This window comes from Microcaecilia unicolor, chromosome 2 (genome assembly GCF_901765095.1).
Source record: "Microcaecilia unicolor chromosome 2, aMicUni1.1, whole genome shotgun sequence".
NCBI lineage: Eukaryota > Metazoa > Chordata > Amphibia > Gymnophiona > Siphonopidae > Microcaecilia > Microcaecilia unicolor.
In genome coordinates this window covers 654,597,304-654,623,218 of record NC_044032.1, presented here as the reverse complement: position 1 = coordinate 654,623,218, position 25,915 = coordinate 654,597,304, and the positions used below count along the sequence as shown (strand labels likewise).

Sequence of the window (25,915 nt, the reverse complement as noted above, 5' to 3'; positions counted from 1 at the left end):
AACTGTGAGTAAACAGATGTTTTGTTACTTCAACTTTAAAGTGACTCAGCAGTGAATTATTCAGGGGTGAATGAGAGAGAGATGAAGAAAGAAATTAACATTTCTAAAGCTGAAGCTGTGTGTACTAAAATCTGTTAATTATTTACTACAAATAATCCAACAGTAGGGGTGGAGGGGCTTCCGTGTTTCAATGACTCAGAGGGCTATGCTGAAGGGTTACCCATATCAGACAGGCCTCTGAGGAGAAACCAGACAAAGTGTGTCCCAAACTGGAGGATCCAAGATGGCGTCAAGGGAGGACGTACGTAAGTTGAGTTCCCGTTTTACACCAGAATACCTAAAGAAGTAGGCCTGCTCCCCAGAGAATGGGGAAGAGAAAAGGCAAAGCCGTGGTGTTGTCCTCCTCGAACACGGCTGGGGTTCCCACCACTTCTCAGCCTACTTTGGAGAGATTCAGGGTCATAACATCGGGGATATCGGTTCCTGCTTCGGGGAACAGCAAGGCTTTATCGCCGAATCTCAGTGGAGAGGGAGTGACTGAGTCCCCCTGCTGGCACGACCCCTCCAAGACCTGGAAACAGTAATGCTTCGCTATGAAGGTCGACAGTGGAAACGCCCAAAGTGGGTTAGGATTTTCATGCGACCCGAGGAGGTCCTGGCGCAGCATCGACTCCGGATAATAAACCAACTGGGGGATTGGAGAGTGAGCTCTTCCCCCTGAAGATATCTGGAGTGGTTTCTGTGGAGAAATTGGATCTGGTGAAGCCAATAATGTCACAATGGATGTACTATGGGAAGTGCTGCAGAGTGTGAATAACTCTCTTCTTCAGATGTTTAAAATTTTTCAGGAATAAACATGTGAGTTAAAGAATTTATATTAATACTTATTTAACAAGGTGGAAGTCCAAGCTATAAAAATAGAGACTTTGACTACGGAAATGGTTTCTCTACGAAAATCAGTTAATTTGGTAATGAAGGACAGCCATGTTTCTTGTAAAAATTGGAATTTCTGGAGAACCAATTAAGGAAAAATAACTTGAGAATGATAAATTTTCCTATAACATCCTATATATCAGCTACTGAACTGTTGAAGAAATATTGCTCTGATAAATGTTTTCTTTTTCCTTTATATTAATTTCTGTTTTTCCTTACATTTATGTGATAAATGTGAATGTAATTAAGTAAAATGATAAAATTAAAAAAAAAACTTTTGCCAGAGCCTTCCAGTGCGCGGGGTGTGCGCACCGCACATGCGCGGCCATCTTCTCGCCCGAGAGTCCCGCTCAGTTATAGCCAAAAGCAAGAATTAAAGGACAACTACTCCAAAGGGGAGGTGGGCGGGTTTGTGAGAACAATCAGCCTGCTGTCCTCGGAGAACACCTGCTACAGGTATGTATCTTCGTTTTCTCTGAGGACAAGCAGGCAGCTTGTTCTCACTGATAGGGTATCCCTAGCACCCAGGCTCACTCAAAATAACAAAAAAAGGTTGATTGGCCTCGCAATGGCGCGGACATAACTGAGATTGACCTAAAGCAGAAACATCTAACTGAGAGTGCAGCCTGGAACAGAATAAAAATGGGCCTAGGGGGGTGGAGTTGGATTCTAAACCCCGAACAGATTCTGCAGCACTGACTGCCCGAACCGACTGTCACGTCAGGTATCCTGCTGAAGGCAGTAGTGAAATGTGAATGTGTGGATTGATGACCATGTCGCAGCCTTGCAAATCTCTTCTATAGTGGCTGACTTCAAGTGGGCCATCGACGCTGCCATGGCTTTAACACTATGAGCTGTGACATGACCCTCAAGAGTCAGCCCAGCTTGGGCATAAGTGAAGGAAATGTAATCTGCTAGCCAATTGGAAATGGTGCATTTCCTGACTGCGACGCACCTTCTGTTGGTATCAAAAGAAACAAACATTTGGGCAGACTGTCTAAAGGGATTTGTCCACTCCACGTAAAAGGCCAATGCTCTCTTGAAGTCCAAGGTGTGCAACTGACGTTCAGCAGGGCGGGTATGAGGACAGGGAAAAAATGTTGGCAAGACAATCGACTGGTTCTGATGGAACTCAGACACCACCTTAGGCAAGAACTTAGGGTGAGTGTGGAGGACTACTCTGTTGTGATGAAACTTGAGATAAGAAGCATGCACTACCAAGGCTTGGAGCTCACTGACTCTACAAGCTGAAGTAACAGCAACCAAGAAAATGACCTTCCAGGTCAAGTACTTCAGATGGCAGGAATTCAGTGGCTCAAAAGGAGGCTTCATCAGCTGGGTGAAGACGACGTTGAGATCCCATGACACTGGTGGAGGTTTGACAGGGGGCTTTGACAAAAGCAAACCTCTCATGAAGCGAACAACTAAAGGCTGTCCAAAGATAGGCTTATCTTCTACATGAGAATGAAAAGCACTAATTGCACTAAGATGAACCCTTACAGAGTTGGTCTTGAGACCAGACTCTGACAAGTGTAGAAGGTATTCAAGCAGGGTCTGTGTAGGACAAGAGCGAGGATCTACGGCCTTGCTATCACACCAGACGGCAAAAACCTCCTCCATTTGAAAAAGTAGCACCTCTTCGTGGAACCTTTCCTGGAAGCAAGCAAAACCCGGGAGACAGCTTCAGAGAGACCCAAGGAAGCAAATTCTACGCTCTCAACATCCAGGCCATGAGAGCCAGAGACCGGAGTTGGGATGCAGAAGCGCCCCCTCGTTCTGAGGGTTTGAAAACAGTCCAATCTCCAGGGTTCTTCGGAGGACAACTCCAGAAGAGGAGGGAACCAAATCTGATGCGGCCAGAAAGGAGCAATCAGAATCATGGTCCCGCGGTCTTACTTCAGTTTCAGCAAAGTCTTCCCCCATAGAGGTATGGGAGGATAGGCATACAGAAGGCCCTTCCCCCAATGATGGAGAAAGGCATCCGACGCTAGTCTGTCATGGGCCTGAAGTCTGGAACAGAACTGAGGAACCTTGTGATTGATCTGAGTGGCAAAAAGATCCACCGAGGGGGTGCCCCACTGTAAGATCCTAAGTACAACACTCTAATTGAGCGACCACTCGTCAGGTTGCATTATCCTGCTCAGTCTGTCGGCCAGACTGTTGTTTACGGCTGCCAGATAAGTGGCTTGGAGAAACATGCCGTAACGGCGAGCCCAAAGCCACATCTGGACAGCTTCCCAACACAGGGCGAGATCCGATGCCCCCCTGCTTGTTGATGTAATACATGGCAACCTGATTGTCTGTCTGAATTTGGATAATTTGATTGGCCAGCCGATCTCTGAAAGTCTTTAGAACAGCTCAGACCGCTCGCAACTCCAGGAGATTGATCTGAAGACCTGTTTCCTGGAGGGACCAAACTCATTGAGTGTGAAGCCCATCGACATGAGCTCCCCACCCCAGGAGGGATGCATCCATTGTTTTTGTGGCTGAGGAATTTGAAAGGGACGTCCCAAGGTCAAATTGGATCGAATTGTCCACCACTGAAGGGAATTGTGAAAATCGGTGGACAGCTGGCTTGCATCCTCTAGATCCCCTGCAGCTTAATACCAGTGAGAAGCTAGGGTCCATTGAGCTGATCTCATGTGAAGACGGGCATAGGTGTCACATGGACTGTGGAGGCCATAAGGCCTAGAAGTCTCAACATCTGCCGAGCTGTGATCTGCTGAGACGCCCTGGCCATGGAAACTAGAGACAGAAGATTGTCTGCTCTCACTTCTGGAAGATAGGCATGAGCCGTCTGTGAGTCCAGCAGAGCTCCTATAAATTCCAGTTTCTGAACAGGGAAAAGATGGGGTAATTTATAACAAACCCGAGTAGCTCCAGCAGTTGAATAGTCATCTGCATGGACTGTAGAACTCCTGTCTCTGAGGTGTCCTTCACCAGCCAATCGTCGATATCAGGGAACACATGCACTCCCAGTCTGCGTAGCGACGCTGCAACTACTGCCAGGCATTTTGTAAAGACCCTGCGCGGAAGCCAGACCAAAGGGCAGCACACAATACTGGAAGTGCTGCGCTCCCGGACAGAATAGAAGATACCTCCTTTGAGCTGAGCTGGAAGTATCAGGATGTGTGTATAAGCATCCTTTAAGTCCAGAGAGCATAGCCAATCGGTTTCCTGAATCATGGGAAGAAGGGTGCCCAGGGAAACCATCCAGAACTTTTGTGGGACTAGGAATTTGTTCAGGGCCCTTAGGTCTAGGATGGGAAGAATCCCCCCTGTTTTCTTTTGCACAAGAAAGTACATGGAATAGAATCCCAGCACTTCTTGCCCTGGTGGAACGGGCTCGACCGCATTGGCGCTGAGAAGGGCAGAGAGTTCCTCTGCAAGTATCTGCCGGTGCTGGAAGCTGAAGGATTGAGCTCCTGGTGGGCAATTTGGAGGTCTGGATTTCAAATTGAGGGAGTATCCTAACTGGACTATTTGAAGAACCCAGCGATCGGAGGTTATAAGAGGCCACCTTTGTTGAAAAAGTTGTAACCTCCCTCCAACCGGTAAGTCATCTGGCATGGACACTTTTACAGCGGCTATGCTCAACTGGAGCCAGTCAAAAGCCCGTCCCTTGCTTTTGCTGAGGAGCCACAGGGGCTTGCCTTGGCGCACACGCGGTTGATGAGAACGTGACCCTGCCGCATCGTTCTGATCAAATTATTAATAGTGTTTGATAAAAAGACTTGTCATATTGACTTGGAGGACAGACATTCACGAGGGATATATTTTATTTATTTATTAGGATTTATTTACCGCCTTTTTGAAGGAATTCACTCAAGGCGGTGCACAGTAAGAATAGATCAAACACGAGCAATAGGCAATTACAGCAGTAAAAATTTTCAAGTAACAATACAAAAAATAGCATGGTATACTACTTGCAATGACAACACACTACGTAACAGAACATAATAATTGGTAGTGAAGGGTAAAGTTGTAACATATAGATGAGCAAGAAAGTAAGAATTTGAAAGTGTGACTGATTAGAAGAAAGTTGCACATGAGGTCAGAAAGATGGTTAAATATTATCTCAGAGTAGGAGTGGATAAACATGTCCCGCTGCAGTATGTGCAGCCCGAGTCAATCCTTGTGTGTGTGAGTGAGACTAACAAGTTAGTTACTTCTTCCATTAAAGGCTTAGTTGAAGAGCCAAGCTTTCACCTGTTTCCTGAAGTAGAGATAGTCTTGTGTTAAGCGGAGCCTTTCAGGCAATGCATTCCAGAGTGTGGGGGCTACTCCGGAGAAGGCTCGCTTGCGGGTTATCACATTGTGTAATGTCTTTTGGAGAGAGTATGGTTAGTGAAAGTCCTTGGGAAGACCTTAGTGTCCTTGGCGGTGTGTGGAGGATCAACCTATTCTTCAGATACTCTGAGCCATTTCCTTTCAGGGCCTTGAAGATCAGAGTTTTAAATTTAGCCCTGTAGTGTACTGGTAGCCAATGAAGTTTTTGCAAAAATGGTGTGATGTGGTCACGTCGCTTGCGACCTTCTAGGAGTCTTACTTCTGCATTCTGAATCAACTGGAGCTGGTACAGGTCCTTTGTAGTCAAACCACTGTATAGTGCATTGCAGTAATCCAGTCTTGATGATAAGATTTACCTTCTCGATGTAAGGAGAGAGGCAGCGCAGCTGTCACAAATAGTAGAAGCAGCTCTTGAAGGTTGCTTGGATTTGGGGAATCAAAGTGTTGAATCTAACTGTATTCCAAGGTTACTGACTTAGAACATAAGAACATAAGCACCGCCATACTGGGAAAAGACCAAGGGTCCACCAAGCCCAGCATCCTGTCTCTGACAGTGGCTAATCCAGACCTCAAGAACCCGGCAAAAACCCAAAAACAAAACAAAAATTTAAATTAATAATGTTCAATGGACTTTTCCTTCAGGAATCTGTCCAAGCCCCCTTTAAACTCAGTAATGCCAACTGCTGTCACTACATTTTCCGGCAACGAGTTCCAGAGTCTAAGTACTTGCTGAGTAAAGAAAAACTTTCTCCTATTTGTTTTAAATCTACCACATTCTAGCTTCATCTTATGTCCCCTGGTTCTATTATTGTTAGAAACTGTAAACAAATGCTTCACATCTGTCCGCTCCATTCCACCCATTATCTTGTAGACTTCTATCATATCACCCCTCAGCCGCCTCTTCTCCAAGCTGAAGAGCCCTAACCGTCTTAGACTGAAGTCCTCCCATCCCTTTTACCATTTTCGTCGCCCTTCTCTGCACCTTCTCCAATTCCTTTATATCTTCTTTGAGGTGCAGTAACCAGAATTGAACACAATACTCGAGGTGCAGTCTCACCATGGAGCGATACAATGGCATTATAACATCTGCGTGTTTGTTTTCCATCCCTTTCCTAATAATACTCAACATTCTGTGTGCCTTCTTAGCCGCCGCAGCACACTGAGAAGAAGTTGTCAACGTCTTATCCACGATGACTCCTAGATTCCTTTCTAGGACTGTAACTCCTAACGCGGAACCTTGCATGACATAGCTGTAATTCGGGTTCCTCTGCTTGTTCTACGAGTTTCCCTAGAAACGGGATGTTGGATACTGGCCTGTAACTTTCAAGTTTGTCCTGGTCAAGGTTGTTTTTCTTCAGCAGAGGGCGAATCACTGCCCTCTTTAATGCTGTTGGTAGTTGCCCATTAGAAAGAGAGGTGTTCACAATTTCTGTGGCGCCTTCTATAAGGCCCATACTTGCCTGCTGCACTATCTTTGATGGGCAGGGATCGAGGGAGCAGGTAGTTGGTCGAAGGTCTCTTAGGAGTTTGTCAAGGCTCTCTTCTGTCATTAGGTTAAGTGTTTCATCTGTCTCTGTTAGGAGGGGGCGAGTACACTCCTGATTGACTGGTTGGGCACTGGGTGGGATTGCCTGCAAATCCTGGTGGCGACTTTTGTTGGCAAAATATGCAGCAAAATCAGTGCAGTTCAGTTTAGACTGGGGAGGCTGGTTTTGTTGTGGGGGTTGCAATAGGCTGTTTACTATACTGAACAGCTGCTTGGTTGAATTGGTAGCCTGTGCAATGCATTGAGAGAAATACTGTTTTTGGTTGTTGTTAAGGCTTGATGGTACTTTGCCATGTGCTTCCTGCAGTTTAGCCTGTCTTCATCCAGGTGAAATTTGCGCCATCTCCTCTCCAGTTTTCGTCCTTTGCGTTTAAGGATCCGAAGTTCTGGAGAAAACCAAAGGTGAGTGTTTGTGAGTGGGGCATAAGACCTTTTTTTAGTGGTGCTGTTTTCTCTAAGGTCTTGGCTAAGTGTGTATTCCAGATGTCAACTTGTTCTGACACTGTTGTCTTTTCATCTACATGTGGATAGTCCAAGGCCTCTAGGAAATTCTCAGTGGTCAGCTTTTTTTTTTTTGTCTCTGATCTCCTTCCAAACTCTGGGAGGTGCCATTTGTTTCAGGTGATCACTTAGGGAGAATTTCATTAGAAAATGGTCTGACCATGATAGGGGTGTTATTTCAATACTGTTATCCCAGAATTCTGGGATATCCACCCCTTTGTAGAATACCAGGTCTAGTATGTGACCCTTTTCGTGGGTTGGAGAACTGATCACCTGTGTAAATCCTAGTGCTGTCATCGTGTCCAGAAAGGCAGCTGTGGTGGTATCTGGGGTTTTGATGTGTAGATTGAAGTCTCCCATGATCACCAACCTAGGGTAATTCAGGGTCACTTGAGTAATCAGGTCTAGGAGTTGTTGCACAGATAATGTGTCATTATGAGGTGCTCTGTATACCATGAGCAGCCAAGATTGGCTTCTCCGCTTCAAGTTGGATTAAAAGAGATTCTGATCCATGTAGCTGGGGGATGGATATCCTGCGCAATTTGTGTCCCGAATCAAGACTGCTACCCCTCCACCCTGTCTTCCTAGTCTTGGTTGATATTGGATGTTGAAATCTGTTTGGCATAGTTTAGCCAGTGGTAAACCCCCACTTTCATCTAGCCAGGTTTCACTTATTCCTAGGATGTCAAGATGCTGTTCATTTAAGGCCTCTTTCAGCTACATAGAGCACTTCACCACTAAAGATGTGATCAAAATTTTGGACTTATTCATATTTACTTTACCTGGAGCTGAATGAGATACAAGACCATATATATTCCTCAAGTTAACTCATAATTGGAAGACACAATAGTAATTAAGATTCTGGGTGTTGATAGTGTTATTACTTTGGAAAATCAAGTTTCCTCTCTAGTCAAGAAATGTTTCCTTTTAATGAGGAAGCTAAGGTGTGCATAGGTCCCCTGTTTAAGAGGCTTGGGGAGACTATGCCTCCCCAGCTCAAATGCAACCTTCCTCTCCTCTTTAACAGCACTGCTTACCAGGCGGCAACATGAGATACAAACTGGAGCTTCCCCTCCCCGCTGCCTTTCTGATTGATTCTTTGCTCCCCGATTCAGTGGCCGTCAACAGACAGACTGTGTGCGGGGAAATAGTGCACAACGCTGACAGCTCAGCTAGTTCCTGCCCAAACAGGATGTTGAATCATAGGGGGTGGGACCAGAAGAGCTGTCAGCAAGCTGCAGAGCTCTATTGCTCTGTGCACAGTTTATTTACCAATGGCCAATGAACCAGAGACAAAATGTGGAGGGGAAATTCCAGATTCTTTTTATTTTGGCGGCTGGGGGAAGAAAAAAAAAGAGAGAGAGAGACGGTAATGCTGGAGGTAGGAAATGGGAGGAAAGAGAGAGGATGATGGGGAGGGAATAGACAGAGGCACAATGCTGTATTTTCTTTTGGGGGGGGGACAGGATAAGCAAGGCTATCTATTTTGGGGGAGACGCAGAAGAGCAAAGCTGGATATTGGGGGGGGGGGGGAAGAGACAGAGGAGCAAAGCTGGATAGTGGAAGAAGAGAGGCTGAGGTGAAGAGTGGTAGAGTGAAGAGAGAGAGAGGGAGCAGCAATGCCTGGTGGTGGGGAGTGGGAGAGACAGAGGTGCATTGTTGTATGGGGGAGAGATGGAGAGAGAGAAACAGAGAGATTATGACAGGTGGGGAGAGACACACACACAAGATCCTGGATGGTGGGGTGGGAGAGAGAAAGAGGGGGTTGTGGATGTTGGGGGGGGGAGGAGGGAGAGAAACAGATCTAATATGGCTGAGGGGGAATTGAGACACACACATATTCTGGGTGAGGGAAAAAGATGGAAAGCAGGAAAAATGAAGCAGGGTTAAGTCTGAGTAACCAAAGGCAGAAACATTGAAGAAAGCAGAAAAGAAAGTACCAGTGTCGAAGATGGATGTAGTGGAAGATGTGAACACAACATTTGAAGAGAGAAAAATGATAAATGGACAGGAGGTAAGGAAAGAGTTAAAAGAAGACAAAGGCAGTAACCAGAGACCGCAACCTGCACAATTAGAAAAATTAGATGTCAGATAGCAAAAGTAAAATTATTTTTAATGTAGAATGAAATAGCCATGTGAGCCATGTTAGTACACTTTAAAGGTTAATAGCTACAAATAAAACAAAAATTGTAAAATAAGAACTTTTTATTGAACTAAATACATTTTTTGACTTGCTTTCAGAGGTCTAAACCTCCTTCCTCGGGTCAGTAAACTCCAAAAAGCTAGTTAAAATTTTTATTAAATTAGTTCAATAAAAAGGTCTTTATTATACATTTGTGTTTCAAATGTTTATTAATTTAGTGAGTGGAATGTGTCAGTTTTTGAAATTTAAATCTGTTATCTTTATATTTTGCAAGTACAGGACATACATCAAAGTTTTTATTTCTCTGGTGTTGCACTCTATGCAGAGTCTGGTATATTGGGGTTTCAGTTAAATTTTTGTCTACATATTTCTATTTTAATTTGGGGTTATTTTTTTCTTTACTTGGTAAGGGCCTGTGTTTGTACGAGAAAAAAAACAGTTATAGTGTTAGCACTGAATGTCTGAAGAAGATGAATTTGTACTAATCTCGCTTGTTCAGTTTTCCCTATAGGTGTATTGATGTTCTATTGCAATATGTATGATGCTGCCTTTTAATAGGTAAGCCCTTGCTGTGTGACTCCTGGAAGTTAGTGCAATTATGGACAAATTCCTGGAGGAAAAGTCCATAGTCTGCTATTGAGATAAACATGGGGAGAAGCCACTGCTTGCCCTGGGACTGGTAGCATGGCATGTTGCTGCTATTTGGGTTTCTGCCAGGAACGTGCAACTTGGATTGTCCACTACTGGAAACAGGATACTGGGCTAGATGGACCATTGGTATGACTCAGTATGCCTATTCCTATGTTCTTATGGCACAGTCAATTTGCTATTTAGGTCCTGAGTGACTTGTTTTGAAAGATTTTGTATTATTTTTCAATATGCCTAATATTAGAATTTGGACTTGCTTTAGCTCATAGCATTCTCAGTAGTAAGCTCAAGGTTTGAGTTACACTCAGGTACTCTTAAGTACTTTCCTGTCATTAGAGGGCTTACAGTTAAAGTTTGTACTTGAGGCAATGGCGGATTAAGCGACTTTTCTAAGTAGTAGTAGTATCTCAAGGAGCGGCAGTTGGATCTGAACCCTGGATTTCAGTCCCAAGGTGAAGTTAATACTGGTAATACATAATCCAAACATATTTAGTAACATTAAAGAGCAGCAGATCTGAAATCTGGTGACCCTGTGGCAACCTACTAAGATATAGATGGACAAATGATTTTATCAGTGCCAGTAATCATTGGATTTCTGTCCAGTGCTGTTGAACATCAATGTTCACACAGTCAAAAGGATTATTCTGGATCAGGAAGCTAGAGCTGACTAGGAGTGTTAAAGTACCAATATATGGGGCATGGTTGGATCCAAGATGGCGCCGTAAAGAGACATTGCAACAGCTGCTCCCAAATTCTACCTTGTTTCGCTGTCCCTAGCAGCTCTTTGTTCCTTGGTTATGGGGAAAAGGAGAGGAAAGGTGCAAGGGTTTCCCTCGAAACCCACCGAGACCCAGGCTCCGAAACAAACGATCCTGGAAAGATTTGGGTTAACGGCCGGACCCACACATGCTCTATCGGCGATGCCACGTTGGTGTCAGCCATCATTGTTGACGGGGCTTCTTTGAGCCCTGTTATGTGAGCGGCTCCCCCACAACCAGAGGAAAATGCTGTTTTGGGAAGTCCTGCCTGCCCTTGAATCCTTTCAAGTTGAGGTACCGGGTGAGCAGGGAGGGGTAACTTACCCACAGCAATGGATAATTTCGTATATGGTCAAGAAGAACTTCAAAATGTAGCACAAATTTTACCTCATCAAATAGTGAATACTCTATACCAGACTTCCAATATGCCCTCTCCTGGTATACTGTCAGGGGCTTTTAAGAAACCTGTCGTGACAATGGAGTCACTCTGGTACTTAACATCTGATATGCACTCTTTACAATCTTTGACTTTTAAAAATACTAATGACAAAGGTTTTGACTGAACTGCTTGTCAGTCCATGGTCGTGACTCCTCTTTTGCTCACCTGATCCCTCGAAGTGCAGCTTCCAGGATGGGTCCTGCCTGGCCAGCTTCCAAAATGGCTGATGCCTGGCCAGCATCTAAGATGGCTTCCGCCTGTTCTGTTCCAGTTTCCAAAATGGCTCCTGCCTGGCCAGCATCTAAGATGGAGTGGAGGAGTGGCTTAGTGGTTAGGGTGGTGGACTTTGGTCCTGGGGAACCGAGTTCGATTCCCACTTCAGGCACAGGCAGCTCCTTGTGACTCTGGGCAAGTCACTGAACCCTCCATTGCCCCATGTAAGCTGCATTGAGCCTGCCATGAGTGGGAAAGCATGGGGTACAAATGTAAAAAAAAAAAAAAAGATGGCTTCCGATTGTTCTGTTCCAGCTTCCAAGATGGCTCCTGTCTGTCCTTCCTGTGTGCTCACTTCCTATGTGTTTCAAGCCTCTCTTTGGTGTCAGTGTGTTCCCTGCTTCTGTCCTGCTTTAGGTGACATCATCAGTGAAAGCCTTTATAAGGAAGTGCTGTACTGGCATTCAAAGCCTTTGCATTGCCAAAAGGTTGTCAAGTTAGTCAGTGTACTGTTGCGCTGCTACATAGCCTTGCTTTGGGCTCTTGCCCTTCCTGCTTTGGGCTCTTGCCCTTCTGCTTGTTGTGTCTGTGAACTGCTAGTCCTTCTGGTGCTCCACTCTGTGTTTGGAGCCACGGAAGCTTCAGCCTTTGTGTGTTCCCTGTCTGTGGTTGTTAGCTACTGAAGCTTCAGCCATTGCTGTGCTCTCAGTCTGTGTCTTTTAGCTACTGGAGCTTCAGCCATTGCCCTGACCTCTGCTAGTTCCTGGTTTATTCTCTGCCTGCTGCCTGTCTCAATTACCTGAACCCAGATACTCTCTGTGTGCTTCTGCCCAGCTTGGGTGTATATCCTGAGTCCTGCTTCTGCCTAGCTTGTATGCAACTCCTGAATCCTGCTTCTGACCAGCTTATGTCCTTGTCCTGAGTCCTGCTTCTACCTAGCTTGTATGTATATCCTGAACCCTACTTCTGCCCAGCTTGTGTGTATAGCCTGAGCCCTGCTTTGCCCAGCTTGTGTGTATAGCCTGATTCCTGCTTCTGCCCAGCTTATGTGCATCTCCTGTCCCATGTTTCTGCCAAGCTTGTGTGTTAATCCTGAACCCTGCTTCTGCCAAGCTTGCCTGTATATCCTGAACCCTGTTTCTGCCTAGCTTGCATGCTTCTTCTGAACCCCGTTTCTGCCAAGCTTGTCTGCATATTCTGAACCCGCTTCAGCTAAGCGTGTATGTATGTCCTGACCCCTGCTTCTGTCAAGTTTGTATGTACCTCCTAACCTCTGCTTCTGCCAATTGTATGTATATCCGAGCCCCTGCTTCCGCCTAGCCTTTGTCTTTACCCTGTCTGCTTAGTCTGTCTTGTGTTCTTGCCTAGTGGCAGCGTGGCACCCTTCAGTACTAGTCTAGTGCCTAGCCTAGTCTCCCTTGGGGGCCTTCAGTTCCTGCCCTGTCCTGCAGGCCACCTGCACTCAGGGGCTCAACTTCTGAGGAACGGTGGTCAAGTGCAGGTGAAGCTGTTCCTGTTCTGCCTGATCTAGTTTGCCTGCCTCAGTTGCTACTCCAGTCCAGAGTTCCAGTCCTGCTCTTCCTTGTATCCGGTTCCAGGGTGGTCTTGCCTGCCTCTGCCGCTCCTCGGCAGTGGTCCAAGGGTTCACGAATTCCAGTTCTGCCTCGAGAACCCGACACTGCCCTTCTTCAAGCACAGTAGACTGCTCAACAGTCCACTAAAGTAAAACTTCTACAATCAAAAATTCAGACTTTGGAATCATTGGGAACAGTCTCAATTAAGGATAAGAATTTCACTCATCGTTGATTGGAATATTTGGAAAATCAAGTTAGGAGGTTTAATTTGAGACTAACCAATTTTCCTAGGTCACCTTTAATTGTGCCTATAGATATAGTTAAAGAAATATTTAATTGAAATTTTGGGGATGTCGAGTGACTCACTGCCTCCAATAACTCGAGCTCAGTATTTACTGATCCCCCAAAAAATCTGTTGGTGAGAATTCTCAAAACCAAGTTGAAGATGGTATGAACCTAATATCCTTTTTGGAGTCTTCACTGGAAGTGATTACACAGAGAACTACTATGGTGGTACCCTCTGCTTTGGAGATGGATCGCGATGCTGTATTGAGACTTTCGTTTAGACATTTGGACACACAGTTCCTGGGATCTAAAGTTAAAATACTTCCTGATCTCTCTAGAGAAACACAGAAAAGGCGTAAGGCCTTTTTGGCCTTTCGAACAAGGATTTTGGCCTTGGGAGCCAATTTTGTACTTAAGTTTCACTGTTTGTGTTCTGTATTATTTCAAGCTAAACAGTTTCAATTTTTTGATCCTAAGCAACTGGAGGAATTTCTTGTGGATAAAGAAGAGATAAATAACATTGTGTAAGTCCCATTTCCAAAGTGATAGGCTGGGGTGTGCCTTATGGGTTGCAATAATCTAGGTAGTTAATTTCTATTTTTAAATTCTTTTTTTTTCTCGTTTTTTCCCCCTGTTTTTGGATCCTAATTATCTGATATTTTGGACGAAGAATGTATATCTTTTTCTTGTTGTAGTCAATTTGACACATATTAATATTCTATGTGAATTTGGTTATTACCAATTTCTGTATTTCTCATTTTTTCTGAGATGTATTCAATACTAAATAAATAAATATTAAAGTACCGACATATTTCCTGAATGCTGCAAATATTATTCTGTTTAAAGTGTTTTATTTTGCTGCTTTATTTTGGCCTTTGTGGCAGATACTTTACTGCAGTGTGTTCAGTGTCCATATTATCATCAGTAATAGAGATGCTGGGGGGTGGGGGAGGCAGCTGGTGCAGCTGTACCAGAGCAACACAGTGAAGGGGGCCCTTCTGTGTCCAAATATGCCCACATAGGTACAGGTGCCGCAACCCCAAAGATGTAAATTTGTCCTGCCATACCCCATCCCAACTCCACCTTAGCCTCCCCAAACATCTGAGTCACAGACCGCCTATGAAGGTGTGTGTGTAGTTATTTTGAACAATATCAATTTAAATTACTGGTTCAGGCACCTTTGATTTCTCAATTAGATCATTGCAACCTCCTATACTCAGGATGTAACAAATGTCTTCTCAGGAGATTACAAACTATTCAGAACACTGCAGTTCATTTGATTTTTGGTTTATCCAAATATGACAGTATTTCTCCCAGTTAACAAAGTAACATAGTAGATGACAGCAGAAAAAGACCTACACGGTCCATCCAGTCTGCCCAACAAGATAAACTCGTATGTGCTACTTTTTGTGTATACCCTACCTTGATTTGTACCTGTCCTCTTCAGGGCACAGACTGTATAAGTCTACCCAACACTATCCCCGCTTCCCAACCACCAGCCCCGCCTCCCACCACCGGCTCTGGCACAGACCGTATAAGTCTGCCCAGCACTATCCCCGCCTCCCAACCACCAGCCCCACCTCCCAATCTCGGCTAAGCTCCTGAGGATGAATTCCTTCTGAACAGGACTCCTTTATGTTTATCCCACGCATGTTTGAATTCAGTTACCGTTTTCTTTTCCACCACCTCCCGCGGGAGGGCATTCCAAGCATCCACTACTCTCTCGGTGAAAAAATACTTCCTGACATTTTTCTTGAGTCTGCCCCCCTTCAATCTCATTTCATGTCCTCTCGTTCTACCGCCTTCGCATCTCCAGAAAAGGTTCGTTTGCGGATTAATACCTTTCAAATATTTGAACGTCTATATCATATCACCCCTGTTTCTCCTTTCCTCCAGAGTATACATGTTTAGGTCCGCAAGCCTTTCCTCATACGTCTTGTAATGCAAATCCCATACCATTCTCGTAGCTTTTCTTTGCACCGCTTCAATTCTTTTTACATTCTTAGCAAGGTACGGCCTCCAAAACTGAACACAATACTCCAGGTGGGGCCTCACCAACGACTTATACAGGGGCATCAACACCCCCTTTCTTCTGCTGATCACACCTCTCTCTATACAGCCTAACAACCTTCTAGCTACAACCACCGCCTTGTCACACTGTTTCGTCGCCTTCAAATCCTCAGATACTATCACCCCAAGATCCCTCTCCCCGTCCGTAGCTATCAGACTCTCACCGCCGAACACATACCTCTCCCGTGGATTTCTATTCCCTAAGTGCATCACTTTGCATTTCTTCGCATTGAATTTTAATTGCCAAACCATAGACCATTCTTCTAGCTTCCTCAGATCCTTTTTCATGTTTTCCACTCCCTCCCGGGTGTCCACTCTGTTACAGATCTTAGTATCATCCGCAAATAGGCAAACTTTTTACCTTCTAACCCTTCGGCAATGTCACTCACATATATATTGAACAGAATTGGCCCCAGCACCGATCCTTGAGGCACTCCACTACTCACCTTTCCCTCATCCGAGCGAGTTCCATTAACCACCACCCTCTGGCATCTGTCCGTCAACCAGTTCCTAATCCAGTTCACCACTTCGGGTCCTATCTTCAGCCCATCCAGTTTATTTAAGAGCCTCCTGTGGGGAACCGTGTCAAAAGCTTTGCTGAAATCTAAGTAGATTACATCTATAGCTTGTCCCTGATTCAATTCTCCTGTCACCCAATCAAAGAACTCAATGAGATTCGTTTGGCACGATTTCCCTTTGGTAAAACCATGTTGTCTCCGGTCTTGCAACTTATTGGCTTCCAGGAAATTCACTATCCTTTCCTTCAGCATCACTTCCATTACTTGGTTGCCTATTGAAGTCAGAGTATATTTTAAGTTAGCTTGTTTTATATGATTTAGCGTCTGATTATTTGTATGATCGTTTTTTTGTTCCTACTCAGAGAACAAGACAAAAGATGTTGTTGGTTATTCATTCCTCTCAGCTAAAGGGAAAAAGAGATTACATTTATTTGAACTAAGCCTGGCCTTTCAGGCAGCTAGGTTTTGGAACAATATTACCGATATTTTTAATTCTTTGCAATCTTGTTTTTAAGAAAAGGATGAAAACTTTGTTTTGGCAATATGTTTTGCACTGAAATTGACCTGCACGAACAGGATGAGAGCTGATGAGGAGAACCAGGATTGGGATTGATATCTACAGCGGACAGCAAGAGAAGGAGCAAGACAATACAGAGAAGAGTAGGAGAGGCATGATAACAGCGACGAAGCAGAGATGTACTCAAACAGAATGGAGATGGCTGAATGGAAGGAAGGAAATGTTTAAGGTTGAGAGCTGAGAAGGGAGAAGACAAAAGAGACATTGATATGATGAAAGCAGAAGGTGGGCAATGTGTTCCTGCAGTATACAGTGGTTTTAGATTGGAAAGGGACAGTACCAAGAAGAGAAAGTGTACTGGAGCCCTAAGTAACGGAGTAAATACGAAGTGTATAGAGAAAATGCTGACAGCACGCAGCACCTGGAGTGAAAGCCCTGAGTGGATTGGAGTGGACTTGGGAGTCACCCTGAAAAAGAGTGCGAGGGTATGCAGATGGATTACAAGTCTTACACAGCACCTGGAAGGCAGCTGATGGGAGCATTGGGCACCTTCACCACACACCTCCCAGTCAAGAAACAACAACCTCAACCCATACATATACGCTGATGACGTAACGATCTACATCCCATTTCAACAAGACAAAGGAAATTTCAAACGACATCAACCAAAGTCTACATATCATGCATTCATGGGCAGATGCATTCCAGCTGAAACTAAATGCAGAAAAACCCCAATGCCTAATACTCACCTCTCAACACAACACGGACAAATTTACCACCATCAATACACCAAAACTGAACCTACCAATTTCAAACACCCTAAAGATTCTTGGAGTTACCATTGATCGGCACCTAACATTAGAAAGTCACGCGAAAAACACAACCAAAAAGATGTTCCACTCAATGTGGAAACTAAAAAGAGTAAGACCATTCTTCCCAAGGACCGTCTTCTGTAACTTGGTCCAATCATTGGTACTCAGTCATCTAGACTACTGTAATGCACTTTACGCTGGTTGCAAAGAGCAAATACTCAAAAAACTCCAGACAGCCCAGAACACTGCAGCCAGACTCATATTTGGAAAATCAAAGTATGAAAGTGCTAAACCCCTACGAGAGAAGCTACACTGGCTCCCACTCAAAGAACGCATCGCGTTCAAGGTATGCACCTTGGTTCACAAAATCATCCATGGTGACGCCCCAGCCTACATGTCAGACCTGATAGACCTACCACCCAGGAATGCCAAAAGTCATCCCGCACATTCCTTAATCTTCACTTCCCCAACTGCAAAGGCCTAAAATATAAACTAATGCACGCATCAACCTTTTCCTATATGAGCACACAGTTCTGGAATGCGTTACCGCGCAACCTGAAAACGATCGATGAACTAGCCAGCTTCCACAAACTACTGAAGACCTATCTTTTCAACAAGACATATCACAAAGATCAAAACATGTGAAACCCCATATGTATCCAGAACTGTCTTATAATGCTTTCTTGTTATTTCCACTATTATGTTTTATCATTATCATGTAACCCAAAATCCTTCTGTAATACCAATTGTTTATTCTCTTCACATTTCCACTATTCATGATGTATTGTAAGCCACATTGAGCCTGCAAAGAGGTGGGAAAACGTGGGATACAAATGCAACACATAAATAAAATGAATAAATACATTTACCAGGGGTTAGGCCGAAGCCAGCATTCCTTCCCCTATGGGTTACTTGATCTTGGTGAGCATGGAGAAAGAAGAAATGTCAAATAGACGCAACAGTGAATTGCGAGATGGCAGAGGGAAACAGAAATCAGAGCCTGATTTCTGTTGAAATGCCAAGACAAAAGGTAGAAAAAAAATTTATTTTCTTTCTTGTGACTAGAATATGTCAGATTTTAAATTGTGTACCCTTCCAGAGCTGGTGTTAGACATGACTAGGGCCAAGGGCAGAAATTTGGGAAGGGAATCCAAAGCCCACTACCATACTGTGCCTTCTTCAGCTTCCAGCAGGCTAAGGGGCTCTCTGTGACTAGGCGGCAGCTGCCCTAGTTGCAATTCCCTAACACTATCCGTTGCATTTTGCACAGATAGGAGGAAATGCATCTCTATTTCTTTGGTGTTGCACATGAAAGGTGTGGCTTCTTGGGATTTTGGTTTAATTTATGTTTATCAATTTTGTGTTGTGTGTGTTACCGAGGTATTCTGTTAGCATGATTTTCTTTAATGTAGCATTCTGTAGTAATTTGGCTTGTTCAGTCTTCCCGATAGTAGAGGGAAAAATTGTGATGGAGTGGGAGGGAAGACATGGGATTTTGTTGATCCTTGTTCTGTATTATTTATGATTTATAAACGACAGTTGTACATAATATTGTTCCTTTTTATACTTTTAATAAAAATATTTAAATATAAATCATAACTGTCTAAGGCTTGTGTGGATGAGGTTGAAGGGACAGAGCTCACGGAGGATGGGGCAGTGGCAAACAGTCCCCCTGTTGTAGTGGTATTGCTGTCTGCTAATCACCGTACTCAGTAAAATAGCCCAGAGACGGTGTTCCACTAAAACAACAGTAATCTGGACTTGTTGGTGCCTAGGGGGAATACACTACAGTATAAGAAAACTACACCTAACACAACTTCTTCATCTCACTGGTAATTTTCCAAGAAGTAATGCAACATGTAATATATATTATTAATTATATCGAAAATAAAATATAATACTTATTGAAAAAAAGCAAACAATAAATACCATAAAATTACACTCCTCTACAACTTCTGCTCCTCACAGCCGCTGCAGTGAAAGCATACTGCTGTGTCGTTGGTGCCGAAGCCTCTCTAACAGGAAGTTCCGCCTCCTTTTACAGAACTTCCTGTTTCAGAGAGGTTTGGTGCGGAGATGGGTGACACACAGCATGCTTTGAGTGCAGTGGCCATGAGAAGCAGGGAGAAGCGTGCCAGACAAGAAAGAAGTGTAGGCAGAGCAATGCTGGATGTTTACAGGTGGGGGAGAGAGAGGCGTTAACATGCATTAAAAGTTTTTAACATGAGTTAAACATTTAACGTGTTAATCGTGTTATTAATGTGTTAAATGCACAGCTCTTATATCTATATCTCTCTATATATATCTGCAACAGTGCTAATACCTGGAAACTACAAGTCAAATATCAGACTATTTATTTTTATTTATTTATTTGTAACGCTTATACCCCGCACCTTCCCACTCATTAGCAGGTTCAATGCTACATAACCATGACCATGAATCTAGACCAGCCTGTGGCAAATGAAATGATAATCATAGACTATATAACCATGCTCATGAATCTAGACCAGCCTGTGGCAAATTAAGTGATAATCATAGACTATATAACCATGCTCATGAATCTAGACCAGCCTGTGGCAAATTAAGTGATAATCATCTAACTCCCCAAACTATAGAAGTGAACACTGCTGCATTCTCAACCTCAGATGTGCTGCAGGCTTATCTCAGGTAGAAGCAGGGTTCTGTTCATGGCTCCAGCTGAACCAGCGCGCTTATCAGGATGGAGGTGACCGATATCTATCAGCAGCTGAGGCACCGAGTCTGTAGCACCGGTAAGCAGCCCTGATCATTAGCTTTCTTCCCTGCAAAAAGCTTGTACAGGAAGGCCAAGTCTTTGGAACTAAGAGGGAGAGTGTTTCCTCAGAGCCATTGGAAAAGCTGACTGCTTTCTATCAGAGCCAAGTGAATTCTTCTGAGCTATAAGAAAATCTGACTGTGTGCTCTGTCCCAAGTGCATTTTTTTTTGTCTTGCAAAAGTTATCCAAGCAGACCTCAGTCCACAGTCTACAGGTGACTCTTATGGCACAATCACAACATGCATACTTGCTGTCCGAATGATGGAATCTAGGCCTTCCAAGACAAAAGTTCAGTGTTGATCCAGCCACTCTTTTTGAGCATGTTGGCACTTAAGGGGCACATAGGTGTCATCACATACTTATAAATCTGTCTGGTAAACAGCTTCAACCCCCCCCCCCCCCCCTTGAAATAAATTGCAGATGTTTTCTGTGCTAACAGTGTCCTTGGTCAGCAAGCACTGTCCATGGCACAGAAACAAGAAATGTCCAAGCAGCCATCTTACTCATGTTCACACAGATGATTCAGGTTCGGGCCTGTATGTGGGGACAAAGGTCTCAGTTGCACACATGGTGACATACCTCGACACCTCTACAGTGTCATTCTCTACAGGCCACTGATGTGCCTAGACTGAGGCAGCAATTTCCAGAATTGCTCGCCTTAATGTAGGATTGCTGCTGTTCCTCAATGGATGAGATGGAAGATAAGCCTGTGATGCTGGAATACAAGCAGCTAATGGACATGTTTGAAAAGATATTACACACACTTTTCTGAAGGTTTTTTTCTGTGTGAAGTGATGAGCAATACACTGTTGACCGTGTTTAGTAGCTGTTTGAGCATATGGTTTTTCCTTCTTTATAAGACAAGATTTTGAATGAGTTTGTTGTTAAGTTGTCTTTTGAAAACTGCAGTACATACTTCTATACTTATAGTAATATGTTTATTATTATTATTTATTTATTGCATTTGTATCCCAAATTTTCCCACCTATTTGCAGGCTCAATGTGGCTTACAGAGTTTGGTTATGACATAATCATTACATGATATCAGACACAATCAGTAATGTACAAAGATTAGGTGAGGGAAGAGAGAAGGAAGATGTTAGGCAAGATATTAGGTAGACTGTAATAATTGGGTGAGTTGGTGATGTAGTTTTGTAAGGTTATGGGTTCTCTTTGTAGGCCTTGTTGAATAGATGTGTCTTCAGAGATTTGCGGAAGTTTGTTATTTCATCAATAGCTTTCAGGGCTGTAGGTATTGCATTCCACAATTGCGTGCTCATGTAAGAGAAGGTGGTGGCGTGTATCAGCTTGTATTATAATCCTTTACAGCTGGGGAAGTGCAGATTAAGAAATTTGCGGGATGATCTTATGGCGTTTCTTGGAGGCAAGTCCACAAGGTTTAGCATGTAGATTGGGGCATCTGCGTGAATGATTTTGTGTACAATCGTGCAGATCTTGAACGCAACTCGTTCCTTGATTGGGAGCAAGTGAAGTTTCTCTGTTAGGGGTTTTGCACGTTCATATCTGGTTTTTCCAAATATGAGTCTGGCGGCAGTATTCTGGGCTGTTTGGAGATTTTTGATAGTCTGTTCTTTGCAGCCAGCGTACAGTGCATTACAGTAGCCAAGATGACTTATTACCATTGACTGTACCAAGGTACGGAAGATATATCTCGGGAAGAATGGTTTTACTCTTTTGAGTTTCCACATGGCGTGGAACATCTTTTTCGTTGTGTTCTTCACGTGAGTATCGAGTGTGAGGTTTCGGTCAAGGGTAACTCCAAGAATTTTTAGATTTTGTGCGACGGGGAGAGAACAGTATGGGGTGATTATTGTGGAGTAGTTGTTTTTGTTGTATTGTGAGGTGAGTACGAGGCATTGTGCTTTCTCTGCATTGAGTTTCAGCTGAAATGCATCCGTCCAGGAGTGCATGATTTGGAGGCTTTGGTTAATGTCGTTAGTGATTTCATTTAGATCATGTTTGAATGGGATGTAAATTGTGACGTCGTCTTTATATAACTAGGAGTGGCCTAGTGGTTAGGGTGGTGGACTTTGGTCCTGGGGAACTGAGTTCAATTCCCACTTCAGGCACAGGCAGCTCCTTGTGACTCTGGACAAGTCACTTAACCCTCCATTACCCCATGTAAGCCGCATTGAGCCTGCCATGAGTGGGAAAGCGCGGGGTACAAATGAAACAAAAAAAAACTATAATTTTTCTTTTTCTATAAACAAATATTTGGGTGTGAATCATCAGAAATATGAGTCTCTGCTAATTACATGATCGCAATCTTAAACTTAATTTCTGTATTTTTAATTAAACCTCATATCAAGAAGCAACAATAGATGTTGTAATTTGCTTACCTTTGCCTTATTATATGTTCTACCAGAAAGATCTTCTCGACTAGCTTCCTTGGCAACCAAGTTAAAACGACTTAACATTGCTGCCTTGCATAGACGACTTGCCATTGATATACCACTTTTAAATGGTGAACTAGGAAAAAAACAAAGCAATCTTTCTTAATGTTTCTATTTATATTAAAGCAGTCAAGCGGTTGATTTTTTTTACACCAACTAATCAAAAAAAATTGGACTTGTAATATAAAAAAAAGTAATGTAAATGTGGCACCAAGAGAATCTATGGCAAAGTTGAAGTGTAACTAAACAAAGATGGCTAGTTTAGAAGCCTTATTCATGATAAAGATGGATATTCCTACATATCTATGCCCATATCACAACCATGTCAAAAGCACCATTTTAGAAAAAGCATGCCTTCTATATCAATTTTCTGCAATGTTGAAAGATTGATGTCCAGGAAAAAAAGCATGCCACTGACTTTGTACAGACGGTGCAGCAGTGATTAAGTATAGGTATGTCGATATGAAGGGTAAGACTCTTAAAGGAAATGGTCCAGAGTACTTGACGAACAGGATTTCCCTCCTCCAAGGTCACAAAGGTCCTCCCTAAGGATCACCTGATGTGATACCCACAAATGAGCCTTCTCTGGAGTAGCACCTACTATGGAATGAATTCCCTGAAAGGATTTGCTTAACACAAGACTATTTCAGGAAGCAGATGAAAGTTGGCTCTTCAACCAGGCCTTTAATGAAAGAACAAAATAGCTAGTCACACACACAACGAATGACACCGGCTGCACATACTATAGCAGGACATGTTTATTCACACCTACCCTTGCTAATATTTGAGCACCTTTCTGGCCTCATTTGCAACTTTCTTTAAATTAGTACCTTACTTTTTTTTCTTTTACTCCTGTTACTCTACCGTATCTATTATTATTTATTTATTGCATTTGTATCCCACATTTTCCCACCTATTTGCAGGCTCAATGTGGCTTACAAAGGCCTGTTATGGCATCGCCATTCACAGGGTAGAAGATACAATCGGTATTACAATGAGATCGAGGATTACATAGAAGAGCTAAGCAGACATTAATAAAGAGGCATTCTTCAGAGTAGGTGGGTTGATGGTGTGTTAGCGTTAAGTTATGGATTCTGAGGATAGGCCTTGTTGAAGAGATAGGTTTTCAAAGATTTGCGAAAGTTAGTGATTTCGTTAATTGTTTTCAGATTTGTTGGTAGTGCATTCCAAAGTTGCGTGCTCATGCAAGAAAAGCTGGTAGCATGTGTAAGCTTGTATTTTAAGCCTTTGCAGTCCGGGAAGTGTAGGTTAAGAAATGTGCAGGACAATCTTTTAGCATTTCTGGGAGGTAAGTCAATGAGGTCAAGCATGTACGTTGGAGCATCTCCGTACATGATTTTATGAACAATCGTGCAGATCTTGAATGTGGTCCGTTCTTTTAATGGGAGCCAGTGTAGTTTCTCTCTTAGGGGCTTTGCGCTTTCATATTTTGTTTTTCCGAAAATGAGTCTAGCTGCGGTATTTTGTGCTGTCTGGAGTCTCTTGGTGATCTGTTCTGTACAGCCGGAGTAGAGTGCGCTGCAGTAGTCCAGGTGGCTTGGTACCAGTGACTATACTAGGTTGCGAAAGATTGATCTCGGGAAGAAGGGTTTTACTCTTTTAAGTTTCCACATGGCGTGGAACATTTTTTGTTAGTTGTATTCTTCACGTGTATATATATATATATATATATACACACACACACACACACACATATATATATATATACACACACACACACACACACACACACACCATCTTTGCTTACACCCTATGTTGTCTAATAAGACCAACAGTCACTCAAATGCGCATGGTTTGGGATAAGGTATCTTTCAAAGATATCACCAAAGCAGGGAAGATAGGGTATCCTGATAGTGAGGTTGCAAAAGAGATTGTAGTAGATCAGATGTCCTTAAATAAAAATCAGAAAAAAAGATAAGTACATAAGTAATGCCATACTGGGAAAAGATCAAAGGCCCATCAAGCTCAGCATCCTGTCCCCGACAGCGGCCAATCCAGGTCAAGGGCATCTGGCAGCTTCCCAAATGTACAAACATTCTATACAGTGAATGATACATACCTGTAGCAGGTGTTCTCCGAGGACAGCAGGCTGATTGTTCTCACGACTGGGGGTGACGTCCGCGGCAGCCCCCACCAACCGGAAAAAGCTTCGCGAGATGGTCGGCACGCAGGGCACGCCCACCGCGCATGCGCGGCCGTCTTCCCGCCCGTGCGCGACCGCTCCCGCCAGTTCCTTTTTTTCCGCGTCTGGAGAGAGTCGTGCTTTGCCGCTCTCTCTTTTTCTCAGCCGCCGGAAAGTCGTTCGCGTTTACGCGAATCGCTTCTCTTGTCTTTTTTCTCTTTATTTTTCGTTTAGTACACCGCCCGGTTGTATTTTAAAAAAAAAACAAAACAAAAAAAAAAAAACAACACGGAGCGTGTGGAGCACGCGCTCCCATTTTTCCCTCGTTTCTAGCGGGGGCGCCGCGTTGCGGCCTAGTGGCCGCACGGTCGTTTTTCCCCTTTTCGAGGTGTGATTTCCGCCACCATCGACGACTTTGACTTCGCCGACGCGATTTTTCCGTCGATGTCCTCGAAGGTCCCGAGTGGATTTAAAAAGTGTGGTCGGTGCGGCCGGCCGATCTCGCAGACCGACACCCACGCTTGGTGCCTCCAGTGCCTCGGGCCGGAGCACAATCTCAAGTCATGTCCCCTGTGTCTCGGTCTCCGGAAACGGACTCAGGTTGCGAGGCAAGTTCTACGGGACCGTCTTTTTGGAACTTGCGCCGGCCCCTCGACGTCGACGGCATCGACGCCCGGTCCTTCGGTACCGGTATCGATGCCCGAGACATCGGCACCGATGGCATCGACCCCAGGAGAACAGGTCCCGTCGGCCCGCCGGTCCTCCGGTGAGAGTAGAGGTGAGAGGCCGCGTGGGCAGTCGGCCCCGGTCACTCCCTCAGCTCGTGGCCCACGGGACCGAACCCTGTCTGACCCGGTCCCTCGAGACCGAGGGGGATCGACCTCCTCATCCTCCATACCTCCCGGCGCCGGTGACGGGCATCGCAAGAAGGATAAGAAGCGTCGTCACCGGTCGCCCTCGGTGCATCCGGACATCGGAGAGGAGGCGACGCCGATCCACGTCGAGAGGAGAGGTCCCCGTCGGTTGTGGAGGTACCGACGCGTCAGGGTTCCGGCACCTCGGTGCCGTCTCCTGGCCCCCATCAGCTTCTGGCGCCGACACCCCTACCGGCCCCACTGCCTTTCCCGGCAGCGGGCCTGGACGAGTGCCTCAGAGCCATCCTTCCGGGGATCCTGGAAGGGCTGATGCGCCAGGCTGTGCCGGCGCCGGGGGTGCTTGCGCCCTCGTCGCCGATGTCTGTGGCGCCGGCGAGCTCTAGCCCGGCGCAGGGGCCGTCGACACCGCCGCCACTTGCGGTGCTGGTCTCGACCGCCACG

General features: G+C 44.5%; 1 protein-coding gene across 3 annotated transcripts in view; it reads right to left on the bottom strand.

Moving 5' to 3' along the window:
• Positions 1-25,915, bottom strand: part of ADAD1 (adenosine deaminase domain containing 1) — a 349,421-nt gene that overhangs the window by 28,448 nt on the left and 295,058 nt on the right. For 2 of the 3 annotated variants that reach the window (XM_030191773.1, XM_030191775.1), the window contains one exon: positions 22,403-22,532. The exons of the other annotated variant lie outside the window; for it this stretch is intronic. In XM_030191773.1, coding sequence (XP_030047633.1) covers positions 22,403-22,532 — 130 coding nt within the window. The remainder of the gene's footprint in view (positions 1-22,402; positions 22,533-25,915) is intronic. 3 annotated transcript variants of the gene reach the window in all.